Source organism: Cololabis saira, chromosome 3, assembly GCF_033807715.1.
Source record: "Cololabis saira isolate AMF1-May2022 chromosome 3, fColSai1.1, whole genome shotgun sequence".
NCBI classification, from domain to species: domain Eukaryota; kingdom Metazoa; phylum Chordata; class Actinopteri; order Beloniformes; family Belonidae; genus Cololabis; species Cololabis saira.
In genome coordinates, this window is record NC_084589.1 from 18,221,449 (window position 1) to 18,239,905 (window position 18,457).

The 18,457-nt window shown below is 42.1% G+C and overlaps 1 protein-coding gene across 3 annotated transcripts in view; it reads right to left on the reverse strand.

The window, feature by feature from the left end:
- triob (trio Rho guanine nucleotide exchange factor b) overlaps positions 1 to 18,457 on the reverse strand; it is a 105,933-nt gene that overhangs the window by 84,186 nt on the left and 3,290 nt on the right. For all 3 annotated transcript variants that reach the window (XM_061716415.1, XM_061716412.1, XM_061716413.1), the window contains exon 2: positions 9,266 to 9,319. In XM_061716415.1, the coding sequence (XP_061572399.1) occupies positions 9,266 to 9,319 (54 nt within the window). The remainder of the gene's footprint in view (positions 1 to 9,265; positions 9,320 to 18,457) is intronic.

Here is an 18,457-nt window from a genome sequence, read left to right on the forward strand (position 1 = left end):
TGAGTCCAACTGCCTTTTCTGCACTTTCACATTTTCTGCATATTGATGAACAAGTATGTTTGTGATTAGGGGGGAAAAAAGGATCTAAAGTATCAGTTACGGATTGCTTATTGCTGTTTTTAACAATAAGTTTCCAGACAAGGACGAGTACACACACACACACACACATATATATAGCACATATACTGTGTACTGTATATTTTATATGATTCCTCTCAGTCTGGAGAGTTATTGTTTTTTGTTTTTTTTTGTTTACATCATTTTAGGCTATTATTTAATTACACACTCTGGCACAAATGTTGTAATGTTCCAGGGCTGTAGTAATAAAAACATAATTAAATCAGGAGGTTTATTTTCCAGGATAAACTTTCTGCCCCTCATCATGCCCTAGTTTAATACCTAGGCAATGATACAAAACATCCTTCTTCATAAAGTTCAGAAACTGTTATCACACACTCCCTTGAAGACAACAGACGGCTGAACTGTGCTTTTACATAATTCATGCTTCCCTGCAAATTAGATGATAGCACCTCTTATTGTGTGCTTTTCTAGCAGCCAAGTTCAGATCAAGTTCAGCCAAATGCTCAGCTTCACCACTATATGAAAAACACACCTTTGAGCGGCAGAAAGTAAGACATGAAACTGCTGCCTTCATGGTTTTTTGTGTTCAGGATTTTTCTCAGCCCTCTGCCTGTATTTCATGGATGTTATAAGTAACACTATTGGCAAAATGATGTACTCTAAGTAATGATGGAAATGATGGAATGATGGAAAAAACACAAATAAATCAGATCTACAAATACACAGTTCAGTCTTCCCCATCCTGGGGTCCTGCAGGAAAAAAAAAAATCAAAAATCAAATGAACTCCAGAGAAAACCACTTCCTCTGCAGCTTAGGGGTGTGTGTGTGTGTGTGTGTGTGTGTGTGTGTGTGTGCGTGCGTGCGTGCGTGCGTGCGTGCGTGCGTGCGTGCGTGCGTGCGTGCGTGCGTGCGTGCGTGCGTGCGTGCGTGTGTGTGTGTCTTCATGATTGGGGGAGCATGGCTGGCTGCTTGTCTACCCGCGCTGCACATGGTTAGCATTCAAAGCCTGGTTCAATCGGACCCACACAGCGAACTCAGTATGGGCAGGGGAGAGAGACTGAGTTCACTCACGAGTTAAACGGAACAGAAACATATGGTGGAGAGGAGAGGAGAGGAGAGGAGAGCTGTTAATAAGCCCTTTATTGACAAATTCACAGAATCACAACACAAATCACGTAATCAACCCATCAAAATAAAAGCCTCAAAACTGAAACAAAAGGTCTTTATTCTCCCCCCAACACAGCACAAGACCCTTCCGACAGACCATCTATCCACAAAAGCGTCCAGGTTGCCCACCATTTTGTAATAACAGTAGTGCACTCGAAGACGGGACTTAAGAAGACCCTTCCAAACTGCAAGTAGATCCACACTACCAGAACCTAAAAACCAGTTCTTCTTGGTCAGCCAGATTGAAAGTTTGGCTAAACCACACAAAAAATGAAAAGACGACAGTCTTTTCTTTTGCACTATATTTAAGATCAACAAACAAAGGGAAAGAAAACACCACACCACACCAAAACCGTGAAACCATCTCCACAAAAGGTTAAAATGACCAACAAGATGGAGACACTGGACAAATAAATGTGCCAGCGTCTCAATCCCTGAACAAAATAAACAGGTCTCCCCACACTAGGATCCGGATGTGTTCTGTATCTGTTCGTAGCTATACCCCCATGTACAATCCTCCACTAGAGTACGCTGTCCTATTCTCAATGGGCAGCTTGTACAGGGACTGCCAACTGCCTCTCGGGGAAACACCTGGGCCACAGAAGTCGTCCACCCAGACTCCCTTAACCCCATCAGAGAACATAAGCTCAGTACCTTCACGCAGACCTGGTACACTGCTTTCTTATTCAGAAACTGAAATGTATCCAGATGAGGACTCGCAAAAGACAATAGGCAACCCTCCTCGTCCCACCAGCCCCCTACCACAGGGGCAACAGACAAGTTGGGAAGGCCATAAATACACTCTTCATCCCACTGGTCAGACAGAGATTTGTTTTTTGCAAAAGTCTTCCAAGGCCGTGAAAGAGTAGCAGAGAATTCCTTCACCAATCGTGCAGTCCGTCTCACAGATGTGATGTTCAAATGCTGCCTCAACGTTTCCATGGATGTACACGACATCTTCAGCAGATGACCTAGCTTTGTGCATCCGGCCTCCCTGAGCCGGACCCGCAGACTGGAGGCTTCCAGCATCGAAGAGGGAAGGAAGTTGTTGAAGAACAATGGCTCCTCAAAACAACCACATGCCTGGAGTCTCATCAGGTACACAAGAAACAACGACAACCTTCCACCCTGGCAGCACAGACACATTAAAAGGCGAAAGTCCAAAAAGATCCACTTCTCCAGGTCGCATGAGGATAAACTGCTTCTCGTAACCCAGTCTACCAACTCTCCTCAGCAATAGTTTTTCTGCATCAGTCCAGCCTGTACCACAACCATAAAGCAGCCGCTGTGTGATCTGAAGCCTAAAGGAAGCAATCTTGAACTGAATGTCAATGAGACCTCCTTCTGCAACAGGTAGACAGAGTCCTGCCGCCCGAATCCAATGCCGACCAGACCAGAAGAAGTTCACGAGATCCCTCTGTACCTCCTCCAGCAGACCTCTGGGTGGGGATGAAGTTACAAATCTCTGTCAGAGAGTCGAGGCAACAAAGTTATTAGCAACCAAAACCTTTCACCTATGAGACAGCTGATGCAGCCAATTCCACCTCGGCAACCTAGCATGCACCTTCTCCAGATTACCCTGCTATTTCTTCTTAAGAAAATCATCAGAATCCAATAACATACCCAGAACTTTAATGCCATCCCTCCCCCACTGTAGCCTCCAAGGGAGACCAGGTACATCTTATCATCTTATCCAAGTTCACCTGTGCAAAAGAAGCAGTTTCATAAAGATACAAAGCACTCTTCAAATGAAGCATGTGACACCGAGATGAAATAAAGATGTGTACATCATCAGCATAAGCAGACACAACAAAAGAGCAACAAAAGGTAGGCAGTTAAAGACCACTGAGCTGAGCCCTCAGCCTGCACAAGAAGGCTCAATAGCAAGGCTCAAAAGTTGCCTGATATAGGGCTTCCCTGCCTGAGCCCCCGCTGCACAGGGATAGGCCGACTCAGCCCCACCCTCATTTTCACCAAACATTCAGCACCATTATACAATTACTTTAACCAAGACAAAAATATGTTCCCAATAACAAAGGCCACCAGTGTAGAAAATAAATATGAATGAATCGATCCACTCTATCAAAAGCCTTCTCTTGGTCCAAATACAAAATGCCACAATTCAAATCATCCTCTTTACACAAATCATATACATCCCACATCAGAAACATATTGTCCATAATTGTTCTTTCAGGCACACAATAAGACTGATCCAGATGCACAATGGTATCCAAATAGATACCATAGTGTATACAATAGTTTGAGAGGGCTATAGAAAGAATCTTGTAGTCCGTGCAAAGTAAGGCCACTGGCCTCCAGTTCTTAATAGGGCTGCAACGATTCGTCGACGTTGTCGACAAAAATCGATAATCAAAATTGTTGACAATGAATTCCATCGTCGACAATTGGTGCCAGGCGTGTTTTTCCAGTGGAGTGAGGCATCTCCCTTCAATACAATCTCTGCCGAGAGTCGCGCATGCACAATAGTGTCTCTGCCGAGCGGTAGCGGGTAAACAAAAATGACGGCGTCCTGTACAGCAGCTGCGAGTAACAAAACTTCAAAAGTTTGGGAGCCTTTTAGCCTGGATACGGCGAATAAAAAGATGACTTGCAAGGTTTGCAAAGCATACCGTACTTATCACCGGAGCACGTCGGTAATGCATGAGCATTTGAAGAGAAAGCATTGAAGTACCCATCTTTCTTGTGTTTATTATCATTTGCCACATAATTAAAGCAACCCCATACTAAATTTAAGGAAAAAATACTAATTATCCGATTAGTCGACTAATCGTTTCAATAGTCGTTGACTAGTCGACTATTAAAATAGTCGTTAGTTGCAGCCCTAGTTCTTAAGCAAGACCAGGTCCCGTTTTCTCGGCATCCAATAGAACCTCATAAGGATATATAAAGATACTAACCAATAATGTTCCAAAAGTGCTTATAAAAGTCTGGAGGAGAGACCATCAATTCCTGGCATCCAACAGCCATCTCATTGACAGCCAGAGTCAACTCCTCTAAAGTCAGATCACCATCTAGAGCAGCCCTCTCCATGGCGCTGAGCTGAGGAAGACCATGCAAGAAAGCCGTCCTGCTCTCCATGCAAGAAGGCTGTTTCCCAAAGAGGGCAGAGTAAAATTCCACTGCACGGTCCAGGATATCAGTCTGATCAGTGGTCAGACATCCCCCAGGTAACCTCAAACAAGACATCAGTTTCTTCTGAGCAACAGACTTTTCAAGGTTAAAAAAAAAGTCGGGGCATCCATGACTTTAAGTTGGAGGAAACGGGATGTGACCAGCGCCCTTTTCACATGTTTTTCTCAGACTTGTTATATGCTTCTTAAGACGGAACCGTTTCCATTCATCCAAGAGGTCAAAACTGTCTTTTCAGCACAATAACAGATCGAATGCACTTATCAGTATCACTAAAGTAATCGCTGACTTTAACTGACTTTTTATAAGTCTCATCTAAAAAACTGTTTATGTCCTCCAAGGAATACAGATCTTTGGTCCTAGTATAAACATCCACAGCAGATGCAGCATCTGATTCAGAGTCATAATCACCTTCATCTACACAAGAACTCAGTCATAGTACTAGTTCCAGCACCATCTGCAGAAACACCTGCATGGGAATGTCCAGGAAATACAGCTGAACTCTGACTACATGAAAGTCCAACTACCTCAGCGTCACAACTTTGAAAACACCACTAAACGTGGCCACATGTGACCGGTTCCGACCGGCCGGGACCGGAGGAGCCCGCCTGGACTGGTAGCAGGGGCTCCCGGGGAAAGACCACTGGCATTTCAACCGGATCTGCCACGGGGATGCGGAGGGCTGTTCCCGCTGGCCCCGCAACCCCAGGGCAGGTGCATCCTCGGTTCCCAACATGCAAAACACACACACACTGCAGAACACACACACAAGTGTGCTTATTTAAAAATCTAGCGGGAGCAAAACTTAGTTTGATTGTATTTTATTTAACTTTACACATCAAGCAAATCCTTAAAAGTATTCATCTTCTGTTTACGCATTAAACAGCTCAGTGGATGGTCTCATTCAAACCGCAACTCACGGGGGCTTCACCCGCCCCCTTCTCTTTTTACCGTTCTCATGTTGGCCGGCCTTACATTACCGTAATTCAGGTAATAGACATGGCGCACCGTTTCATAAGGCGCCCGGCACATTTAAAAAAAAAAATAAAAAAATGTATGTGCGCCTTATGGTCGCGAAAATACGGTACCAGAAATATGAGGATCCAACTGTGAACAATCATCATCTGTCAGTGACACACCGCTAGACAACATGCCAGCCAGAGCCACTGCCGGCATCACAGCCTAGCCAGTGGCTTCGCTGCGCCAGCCGAAGCAAGATCAACAGCAGAGGAACCAGCAGGGGGCCTGACAACAGAGCAGGTCCCGGCGCCGACGTCAGCACCCGCCCCACGCTTATTAGGACAAAAAAAATGTTTGTGTCCCACGTCCCTACATTCAAAACCCTTAATTTGCCCCAAACTTGCATATACCATGTAAGAACCTTCACCATGCTTCACCCTAAACAACCCTTCTAAAGTCTGCGCTGGCGACTCCAGGAACATGAACACCTGCCGTCTCAAAGACAGGATATGCTTGAGCTTAGGATCCTGACACCCCAAACTCAGTCTTAACCTAACTGGCAAACTTCCCGAATCTGCTTAGTTCTTTCTCAAACTGTTCATTGGAAATAAACGGAGGGACACTTGCACAAATACATCATTAATAAACACCCCACGTCCTATTGAGTCATGTATGTGAAGTTCATTAGTCATGAACGCAACAACAGCCTTGTTCATCCGCAAAAGAAACCATGCCAGTTCACCTACGGCCACAAGAACAAACTCCATGGAAACGGCAGAGTCTGGCGGGACTATCCTGACTCCATGTCGAATAGACGGATGTAGCGTCGCAGAGGACGCTACCCTCCAACAAGTCACTAATTAGAACACAACAACGAAGACAACTACAAAGTGCACTTACCTGATCATGCACAGACAGAAAGGAGAAGGAGAAAATCCCCAAAGACGTATGAAATCAAACTCTGCGCCACTCACACATTACACCTCCCACTCATGCTCACACCCACCAAAAACAGAGGAGGAGAAGAGAGGAGAGGAGAGGAGAGGAGAGGAGAGGAGAGGAGAGCACAGCTCCCAAACTCCTGCTCCTTGTTCAAACATTCATCTTCCTTTCCTCCCAGCCAGGCAAATCGTTCTCATCTAATTCACCATACTATAGGTGCTATGTCTTATTAATGCAGTAAGAAATCAAAATCATCCTGCCTAAACAGCCAGTTGGCTACTGCTGCAGATGATCTTGGCCGGAGAGACACAGCGTAGCTGGGAAACAGTCCAATGTTCACTCTAAGCATGCTTAGGCTGTAAGTCCATATGCAGGCCAACACTGTTTTGGGACATTTGCAGTTGAGTGTCTTCGATAAAAACACATACTGTGCGCGGGTGTCATTTTATTTCCCACTCTCACAATGCATGCTGTGTGAAAAGTACTTCAGTTTATCCCGCATGAGTTGTTGGAAGGCTTGGGCAGCTGAAACAGGTTATCACAAGTCTTAGATTGTAATTTGTAAGCAATGCAAATATAATTACAATGAAAGTCATAATTTTCATCTACACATATATTTTGTCAGTAATTAATATTGATATATGGATTACCCCCTACTATGAAGCAGAAAACTGCATTCAATTAATGTATGGAAACTTTGCTGCAACCATGGGAGACAAGATGACTTTTAATCGTTTTTTGATCTCCTGTTTGATCTCATAAATACAATATTCTGTTTGGTAAGAAATAACTGAAGTAGCTCCTGAAATCTATTGCAAAAGTTCAACAGACTCAAGTTAAATTCTGGAAAGTAAAGAAAAACCATTGGGAGGAGGAGTTTCACACACTATTGGAGGATTCTCATAGGAATGAAAGGAGGTTCGACTGACGCACATATACGTAAATTTAGACAGTGAATAGTGACAATGTAAGACAGTAATTAAACTTTTAGAGTATTTGTATGCATCCAAGCCTCTGTGATATGAGCACAACAGGCGAATGCTGACACATGATTAGACAGAAGCGGGAGGTCACCAGTGGCAGAAAGGCTGAAGAAGGCATGAGGAAAGCCCACAGGCTACCAGAACTCTTAGAAAACACTGATCATTATGACTGATCTGTCTTCTTATCTTTAGAACAACAAATCTCACAACGTCAGAGAGCCACAGAAACACATTTATTATCTCACTTCATCCATTTTTTTCTGTGTCAAACATTACAGCACACTTTGCCATGGATTACAGCCAGCTAAACTGACCAGACACTGCCCCCACGTTACACACAAAAGTCTGAGAACCCATCAGTAGGATGAAGCTCTGCGCAAAAAAGCTCTACAAAAAGGTCTGCGGTTCTCCATTCATGTTGTTTAAGCGGGTCAACATTAGCTTAAACAACAGGAAATGTCCAGTTGAGGTTACATGAAGTCTGTTGAAAAGAAGAAACAAAACAATCTAAAAGTAGCACATCATATGAAGATCAAACTGATTTCTTCTCAGTGCTCTTAAAAAGACATACCGTAAACAATGGTTAAGAGGGAATGCAAACATTTAACCAACTTACGCAGGGGTCAAAATAGCCAGAGAATGTTTTTATATCTTAGCCTCTTTAAGGGCTACACTCACACACTCCCAGGAAAAAGCACATGTGTTTCATAGCAAATGCAATAGATAAATATGAATATATTCAGTTGCCATCTGCGATTTCACGTTACAGTGCAACAGAATGCTTGACACAGTTTGCTGCACTGACACCTCATTTGACAGACAAGTTAATTGTGTTTGCAGCTATTGAAAATTAACAATGAACAATCAGCCATGAATGGCAGACACAGCCTGATTACCTCAGATTTACCGTGAAGAGCTCGTGAATTTCTGCCTCATTTCAAGACAAACGTTAAAAAACGCCAACGCAGCCCTAATTTGTGTGAGCCAGCCTTGGGAATGAAGTTCGAGGGTTTTTTGAGCCAAATATGTCTGCGCAGAATTTGGCCGGCATGTCCCAATCGTTTCACATTATCATCCATTCTCATCCTGGCAACTGGGAATAATAAGCCTAGCTGTCATTAGAAAACAGTCTTCCTTTCATCCCTTGATGACCCAGTTGGAAAACATCAGGTCAAAACTGTCTGACACACCAGACTCAGAGCTAAATGGAACACAAACCCCTGATGATGACACTTTCCTTTAGCTGAGGTCTTATACCGTAAATCCCACATGACATGCAATCTTGACAGAAGTGTTTACATGTTTGCGCGCAGCATGACAGCTCAAATGCATTCCTGCCACTGTATGTCAGCTGTCCGGGCATGGCTTAGAGCAAGCCTTTTAATTTAGATTACACTCTCTGTGGAAAGGCTCTAAACACTTACAATACACTTTAGTCCAAAAGGAGATTAAACTCAGAAAAAAACTAAAACTATAGCCAGGGAATCAGGCCCTCATTTATTTTGGATAATCTATCTGTACACCCTAATATGGGCCACTTAGCTGCCCTGTTTATGACCACAAACAAGGCAGTGGCATGGGGTATTTTTAGCATGTGTCCGGGGGGGCTTTAGGGGATGAGAAACCACAAGGTCATGGTTGCTAACTGATGCCACAGAGGAGCTTGAGTCTAATGGGATTCAACACAGCAGTGCATTGTCGGAGCACAACATTTTACCTAAAGTGACCATCGTACTTGGTGTTCTCAGTGTTTTCAAGAAAGTGCCATTCTTACTGACATGAATTTCTTTAGTACGAGGCACCCTACTCCACACAAGTGGGGATAATTGAGTGTAAGTGTTGCTTTTTTCTGTTTAGCACAAATATGTAGTTAAGAGAACTCCGAAGTCTTCCTGCACATGAAAGTGCATGAATCTCATGCACATCTGGATTTCTAGTTGATTTGGGGCAAATATAGTTATGCTCCAACACTCAAACGTACCTGATGTTTGAGCAGGGCCGTCCATTTTGGGTTCACATTTTGGAAGCGAGCAATCTAAAAAGAAACAAAGAAATTTATATTGAAATTAAATGCAGGACATACAGATTTGCAAAAAAAAGAAAAGAAAAAAACTGGCCCAAGGCCAACTGGACCAGTAGCACCCTCTTCAGTAGTTCAGTGTTAAAAAAAAGCTGTGGAATTACAGAGTACAAATGAGAGCGTGAGGGATCCATTGTGGAGCAGCCCTTTGATCTGGATATCTGGATAGTCCCTCCCTGAGATTAAACACCATCCGACATGTTGCACACAGACGCACATACCCTTTTATTGTGCATGTGCACTCACATGCATCTGAATCTAGGAATAAAACAGTCCAAGCTGGAGCACAAGATGCTTAATTCACCTAACACTAAGTCACAGTACCTCCATACACAGCAGATAAAGGCTACAGGTGGCATTTATCCTGAAAACACTGACATACAACTTTTCTGAAATGATTGTCCAAATTAGAATTTCCACCAAAATCCTGCTGGGACTGATGTGTCTTCAGTGTCTAGTGGGAGAAACGATTTCTGGGTCACTCACCAGAGGAGGGGAATGAGGGGCAGGGGCAGCTTAGTCCTCTACTCTGACTTGTCCTGGCTGCCTTTCTGAAAAGAACAGACTGGCATATGCTGTCGCCTAGCGAGGATTACAGTAAGCACCTGCTCGCATGCTGTATGCTTCATTTTATACAGCATGGATAAAGTGTTTGATCCAGCATCAAATCCTAATAGGGGTTTCAAGGCTTTATCAGTGAAAAACAAAACATCCAAAAAAAAAAAAAAAAAACTGAGGCCACAGCAGACCCAGTGGTCCGAAGGGGAAACTAGGGAACTTTCACTGGTGGATGCGATCAAAAGTAAACTGCTGGGAACTCTTAAATGAACCCATTTTATATTAGTCATTCTCCAATACTCTCCTCAGAGGATTCTTATAAATTCAGAAGAGGATTAACATGAGGAATTTAATGTTCATAAGTGGCAGTAATTAATTAGAGAACTAGAGAAAATAAAGATTTAGTGTTTCATTGGTGAGTAGCAAAACAAACAACAATGAGCTTCAACAAGTACCTCTGCTAGGACCGAAAGTAGGATCGGGATCTCGAGTTTTATCCTTGGCCTGTTTTATCCAAAGCCAGAGAGGCCAAGGTTAAGTCGGGGGAGAAAACTGTTCACGCGACACAGATCAGAGCTTGACTCTGTCTTCAAAGCAAGTGGGAATGATGCGGTGTGAATCTGTTTGGGAGAGAAAGAGGCTTCACAGTTCCTGTTGGACAGACCGAGCACAGCTGTTCACAGAAGACAAGCAGTCAGAGGCGTCACACAAGCGCACGCGTCTATGCAAAACACACACTGCGAGCCGTGCTTCGAATTCAACAGAGCTAATTCCATGTTCCCCTTTATTCGTGTTCTTTTTTTCCCCCCTCTAACTAAAGTAGGACTGTTAAAAGAGTAAAACATGACATGACTACGGGGGAAAAATGTTAAAGACGTATGGTTAAAGCAAGCATCCAGCTGAGCAAGTGTAAGACAGACACTTTATTTTTTGTCACATTGATATCACAATATTATGTGACAAAAAATGACTAATTCAGAGTAATTAATGGAGTAATTATTGCTGGAAAGCCACTATCGGACTGAGAAAGACATCTTTCTATCTTTCTCAATCTACACAAAAGGGGGAACTTTTTCACTCACAAACCAACTTTAAGATTAAAAGAAACTCAACTATTGCTTTGCTTGATGGCACAACTAAACAAGTTTCTGAAGGGAATTCTTTTGAAAAACAAAATGTCTCAAAGAGTCCACATCTCCTTTTTTCAAAGAGCTACTCTTGGAAAGAAGAAAAAAGACACACAAAGCGTTGCGGGAGGCTTGTGACTTCAGATACCACATCCAGATGTTTCCTTGGTTTAAGAAGAAGGGAGACAGTTTCTAGAGGCATAAGTAGAGAGTAGAAAAACGGGGAAGGGAAGAATCCTGTTTTATGAATGGACACATGTTTATTTGATAGACTAAAAGAGTGTTTCTTAATCCTGGTCCACAGGACCCACTGTCCTGCATGATTTAGATGTTTCTGTGCTTCACAATGCCTAGTTCAAATGAATGGGTCATTAACAGACTTGCGCGGAGGCTGATGAGGTGATCCATTCATAATGCGAATAATGTGAATCAGGTGCTTGGGAGCTGGAAAACATCTAAAACATGCAGGGCAGAGGGTCCTTAGGACCAGGATTTAGAAACACCAGTGTAAAACACTATTGTAGCCATCCGTCTTTGCTGCTCCCTGCTGAATTTATTAAATGATAAATTATATTTTGGTTGATACAAAATAATAATAATAACAGTAATAAGGCTGACATAAAGCTGTAAAATAAAGATTTGCGACTTTTGTCTCAGTGGAAAACCCTCAGAGACATGGCGCTTAGTTTATTAAACTGTCGTTCAAACTGCATCTCCGAAGTATCTGAGAAAGGGAAGGCATGTGTCTGAGTGTCCCTCACGTACAGAAGACCAGATATTTCAGAACAAGATCATCGCTGGGATGAATGACAATCCTGAGCTGACGTGAGGCATGAAGCAATGATGGAGGGTTACGTGCGAGAGAAGTGGAGGGCTGATGAAAGGGGTGAAAAGGTACAGTCTGGGTGGGAGTCTGCTGTTGACAGATAGAGGGCTCTCTCTTATCAGATGGGGGTCGTGCAGGAGACACACAGACCAGCCCACAGCCTATTTTTATGACCCGCAATCTTTCTATGCCTCCATCCCTCCTTCAGTCATCCATCCCCCCTCTCCTCTTCGCTCCTCGGGCCTCTGGCGACAGGGGTGGGAAGCAGTGATTTATACCTCTGTGCATCTGCCTATATCATGTGCATGTGTGTGAGGTAATGATGGTTGCCCACAGGCTACAATTAGTCTCCTACAAAACACATTAGCTACTTATTGGAATCCTTGATCATTTATAGGAGGCTACCTATATCAGTCATTTATTAGGATAAGGACTCAACTGATCCCCTGTGCACCTGTACTCATCACTTTAAATTAATGTAAATGATCCCAATAAGCATATGTAAAAATCAGATGACGGAAGCATCTCATTGAGATGTCTTTGCAGATAACTAAATATTTCCTTGAGTTGCAAAAACCGTGCCTAGCCGTGCCGAGTAGATACTTTTTCTGTAACTACTCTGCCGCAGTTCTAAGTCGGGCTGTATCTGACGTCATCACACTACAGGCCACCGATTGGTCAGGGGGTTGGGAGTCAGATGTCTGAGTCAGGATATGACATCAGTGAAAGAGCGACTCTGACGGCTTCTTGTTCATTTTATTTGACAGGCAATGGCAGCGCAAAAGTCTGTTTCGTGATCCAACTCTGAGGTGCAGATGTTCATAAACCTGGTGGCTGAGGAGAGAATTAAAAAGGGATCTACTGTAGACGGGTGATAAGGAACGACCAGATCCACAAGGAGCTCTGTCACTTCTCAGCTGCTCGCGGCTCCCAACGGACTATTCAGCAGAGCTGAGACAAACTAATAAAAATTAAAAAGTGTTGCCGCTTGAAGCTTCTTTCACTCTCATTTTTTAAGATCAAACACAAGCCACAGACCCAGGAGCACATATATATCATCTCCTCCTGGTTCTACATCTTTACTGTTGTTGTTTTCTTCGTTTAGCTCACACAATCAAATACGTCACAGCAGCTTCGCTCCAACCTGCCTACTTCTGCTCCAGGCGCTGAATTGTTATGGAAAAGAAACTAGGCCAAGTTGAATCGAGCCGAGCTGAGATGAGTAGAGTCGAGTAGGTACTAGTGGAAAAGTGCTGTTGCTGGTTTTTGTTTAATATAAGACAACTTCACCAGATTAACGAATATTAGAATTATTTCTAGATGTGCTGTATGAAAAATGTCTGTATGGGTCTTTAAAGAGAGCATCAAGTGGAATAAGTGTATTATGTCTCCTCCAAAAAGATCAAGAGTCTTTCATTGGATCGATCTGCGTGGTTTTGACTTTAAAATTGGTAATTTTCTGACCATGCTCCCTTCTTGAGTGACTTTGCCAAAAATTGATTATAGCAAGCACAGAGAGGTCAGTTTCTGATGTGGGAATTCAATGCAGTTCAATGGTATAACCGCCTTGACTAGATCTTGTTTAAAAAATATATATCTTTGTGCTTTCCAGAACTGAGAAACCTTATTATGTGTGAATTTGAATGGGATGTAGTTGTGGTCAGTACCACAGATTCATATTATACTCAATTTATCCATTTTGCAGGAATCTTATAGTTTTAATTTGAAAGCACAAAGGAGGGAAACAATATGAGGCAACGTGAAGACAGAGCCATAAATGATATAAATATATGTGAATAAAAGAGCATTCAGCCATTCTCAAAACTCCCTTTATCATGTTAAAGAATGCAGGGGACGGATACCAGCTGCCATTGACTGAGAACTTGGCGACACCTTGGACGGGTGGCAAGTCCATGCTCACTCCACACCTGTGGCCAAATTATGAATTAACATTTATGTAGTTATACTTTTGGCAGAATCCCAAGTAAGCCTCCCCACCCATTAACAAATAAATACATCAATAATAAATAAATAAACTCAACCAAGCCTATCAAAACATATGCAAATTCAACACAGACAGGCTGAGCTAACAACAACAACAAACGATGCTTTCTCTCTCCTTTGTGTTGTCTGAAAGAGACTGTTAAAGTGAGCCCATGCAGTTCACCCATGCAGCCAAGCCAGTCGAAGCTTATGGTCTTTAACTCTGACCAACTGCCAATTAGGCTGCTTCTGGGTCCAGCCGTAAGGTTCCAGCTTCATGAAGTGCACAGTAGTGTACATTTTGCAGAGTGTGCTCCACCCAAGCCTCAAATGTATAATTTGATGAGTGAAGGCTTGTTTGTCCCTCTAAGTATGTCATGTCCTCTCACTGTCACTCCCTTTTATACCCTCCTAAGACCCGGTGCACTTCTATTTCTTGTTGATTTAAGCCCCCTTTAATCAATTAAATATTATGATATAAAGAACACAACTTGTGTGTAGGAGTATACATTTCAAGTTACTTTATGCCCTTTACTTTTACTGCATACTCTTGTCATGTCACATGTGTCTCTTCCTATCCATTAATTACCTCTATCCATCACATATGTTTTTCATGCATATGTTTTAAGTTGCATACTGCACCAGCAGCCTCTTTCAGCTACAGGATTACGTAAAATCTATACATATATTTTCAAAATGAAGCTTCCATCAATAACAACTGGACTATAAGAAAATGAGGAATTGGCGCTTGCTGATTTGGCTCTCATTCCAGCCTGCACTGGTGCAGGTCATTGGGTTTGCTATGAGCATAGAGGGAAATGGCTCACTGCAATGTCAATACTGGCAATGCCATTATTGATGCTGACATCTTGCTTCTATTCTCAGTGCAAGAGCAACTGAGTGCATGAATTATGAGTTGCAACTAACATCACTGGTGTTGATTTTGTATAGGCAGAACTTTGAGGGTAAATCATTACCGCACTTTTTCATCATTCTCTTTGAAAATACTACTATGAGAAAAGACGATACAACTTATATTCCTGCATCAAGACTGGGCTGCACTGTGAGAAATGTTCATATTTAACAGTTTCAGACAAGGCAGCATCATTTTTACACACATACTGTAGATGAAAGCATGTCTGTATTGGTAAGGAATATATACTCAATACACACAGTAAATAGTATAATTAGTCTATATAAGTCCCACACACAACAATGGTGTTATAAGTAATGACCCAATTGTGTATTTATAACCAAGAATATGGCTCTTACAGTAGATGCTTTGGTGGTTATTTGATCTTGGTCCACCATGCATCTGGTTGCTTTCATGACAATTGAGTTTCACGGTGCAATTCTGTAAACTAATACGATTGTAGGTCCAGTAACTTTATTAAAGCTCTCTCAAGAGGCTATGTATGAAATATTACCTCTTAATACACTATTGTGCAAATGTCATTTTTGACTATGCCAGGAGGATCTCTTCATAGTGTCACTATATATTTGACAGGGATTCATCTATAGATGTATTAGTCTGGACCACAATCAATCAATCAAAGTTTATGCCATTTGATGAAAACATATAATTGCTTAATTCTTTTGATTAAATCAACTGCTTAATTCAAGCAAACTGCACTATTGTTTAGATTTTTACGTTTTTTTCTGAAACTGAAACAGGATACCATGGGGCTGCGCCCTGCACCGGACAAAAGTCAGCAAAATATAATATTTGGTCAGTTGCAAGAATCAGGTGAGTATCCACATTGCTGTAGGCCCTCAGAGCTGAACTCGCTAACCAAACAATATCACTTCAACTCAGACATACTGGGTAGTGTGTTTTGTAAAACTTATTCTCAAAGAAGAGGTTTTTTTATGTGTTTTATTAGCAGAGATGTATAGTCAAAATACACAATGTTTAGAATAAGAGATGCATAGATTTCAGTTTTGTAGGCCCGCTCAGATTTTTGTGAAGTTCGCAGCTGCTGATTCTCATATTTGACCGTTATTGAATTTCTTTCTAAACAGTAGCATGCAAAATACCCTTTCAAAATTCAGTTTAAAACGCTGCCTATAAAAAGCTTTTTCATTTCTCCAAATCCGTAACATGTTTTGTCGCCTCAAATAAAAAAATTATAGTTCTTCAATTCACTTGACGGAATTCATTGTAAAATTAAACCCATTTAAACAGAAATCACATCGTATCCCTCTTCGTGTACAAGCACATACAGTAGATCTGTCACATGTTTTAACACTCTTCAAACAAGAAAAAAACAAGAAAAACATTAATTTGAGTTTTCTGATAGGATGTCTATTGAGCACCCTCCCATCTGTTTTGGTGTTTGCTGTTTGGTGCTCCAACGTTGACTCTACTTGCAGGACCGAAAATATCTAATCATTCACTCAGTATGTGTGGATGAGGCTGACAAAGACGTGTACATTTCTCTGTTGTCATGTGCTTTGTTTTGGACCTGATGCAAGTCTTCCTACTTTTGCCCATTAAAAATTACAATATGACAATACAGACTTCTCTACTTTATAAATTTGCTGGACTTGTACTTAAAAAGTCATCTGTTAAAAGGCTTTCATGAGTTGTCAGGCGAGAGGCAGGGGTATCGCCAGTCTATCGCAGGGCCACATATACAGACAGACAACCATGTATACTCACATTCACACCTACGGGCAATTTAGAATCATCAATGTACCTACTATGCATGTTTTTGGACTGTGGGAGGAGGCCGAAGTACCCGGAGGCACAAGGAGAATATGCAAACTTACACAGAGAAAGACTCCCGCCAGGCCAGGAACCTTCTTGCTGTGAGGCAACAGTGCTAACCACCAAGCCACTGTGCTGCCGTGTCCAGTAGAATGATTAAAAAAACATCATAGGTGCTCTGCCAACACTGGTCATCTTAAATTAAACTACAAACCCAAGATCAATACATACATCACACTTAAGCAACTTTCCCATTACATAGTGTTCGACTTGCCTCAACTCTACTCACGTCAGACTTAGTCATTGTCTATAAGTTCAGTACCACCTCAATATGGGCGTGGCCTTCATGGCAAGGTTGTGCAAAACACATGGCACAGAAACGTGTGGACCTCCTCGTTACAGCACGGAGTAGGTTTGGTTGCCGTTTTTCATGTACCGGAGTTTAGCTGTTAAGTAAATATCGCGGTCGTTGTTGCCGGTTTTAAATATTGAGGGTGTGAAGAGGTTGCAAGACGTTACTCTCTGGCCAATCAGTGAGCTGCAGCCTTGTGAAGCTGCATTTTCAGCTCAACTCATCCCGGTTAGACCACCAGTCAAGTACGTGCGAAAAAAGGAGGTACTAAGCAGTACTATCACCTAGTGGAAACCCTTTAAAACACAGTAGAGTCGAGCAGAGCCAAGCCAAGTAGGTACTATTGGAAAAGCCCCATCATTCCATGGAGATATGTTTATCTGAACTATACTTTAACTTCCAGACTTCTGAAAGATCCAAAATTGCCAGTTTGATACCACTGAATTACAAACAACCCAAAATTTTAACTAAAATATACTATTTGGGGTTTTTTATATCAAAAGTTGTCACAATTCTCTGATGTCTTAGCAACTTGTCTGTGACATTCTTTGGTGAAAATACCACAGGGATACAGCACTGCAGCTCCCTTTTAAACCATGTCTTCATAGCAGCTCGTTTTTGGGGGTGGAGTTAGTGGTTGACTCCACCCCATAAAAACAGATGTTCTGGAGAGTGTACTTAATTAGAAATTGGTATTGCAGCATTGTACCGCTCACTTCTGAGGTACAGCATGTAGATCACTGTGTGAGGCTGAGTGACAATAAAAATAGGCTTGGCAGGATAGTTCTTGACCTGGCTCTGGGATGTCACACTACCCTGGAAATCTGAACCTAACCTAACCTATCTTAACCTGAACATTTCAGATCTAGGAAAATCCCAAAATACAGCTGTGTTTCTGTTACAGTTTTGACACAACACTTACATGATATTTAGAAATGCTGATAAAACCCAACCTCAAAACAAGGGTCTTTTTTTATGTACTCATTTTATGACAATATTCAGGTCTCTTAAATAATAGCCTTAAATAATGCCGATATATATGTCCAGAAGCTCTTTAATTTCTGCAGGAATATTTCTACTTTGCCACCACTCTAGCCATGCCTGCAACAGTTTGGCACAAGTCGAGCCCCTTACAGTGAAGGCATTAACAACCTCCTGTTGCACAATTTCAGGGGAAATGGAAATGCTATTATATTGACACATTTCAGGTGGTAATGACCTTAAAAACATCTGGGTATATGCCCACAAGTACAGCAAGTACTTAGCTGTGCTCTTTAAAGTTCACATGACCCCTGCCTCAATAATCTGTGATTTATCTTTGATAACTTCAAGCAGTTTTAAGATTGGACATTAAGTCATGGCATAAACAACCTGCCAGAATGACTCAGCGGCTGAGCTGTGATCCACAGCAACAGTGTGGGACTTCGATATGGAGCACCATCTGCTCTCTGAAAATAATCAAGCGAAGAAGAACGGTAAGTATTTTCAAGGGCCAAAGATAATATCATCCTTTCAGGTGAAGAGATTTAATAATCAG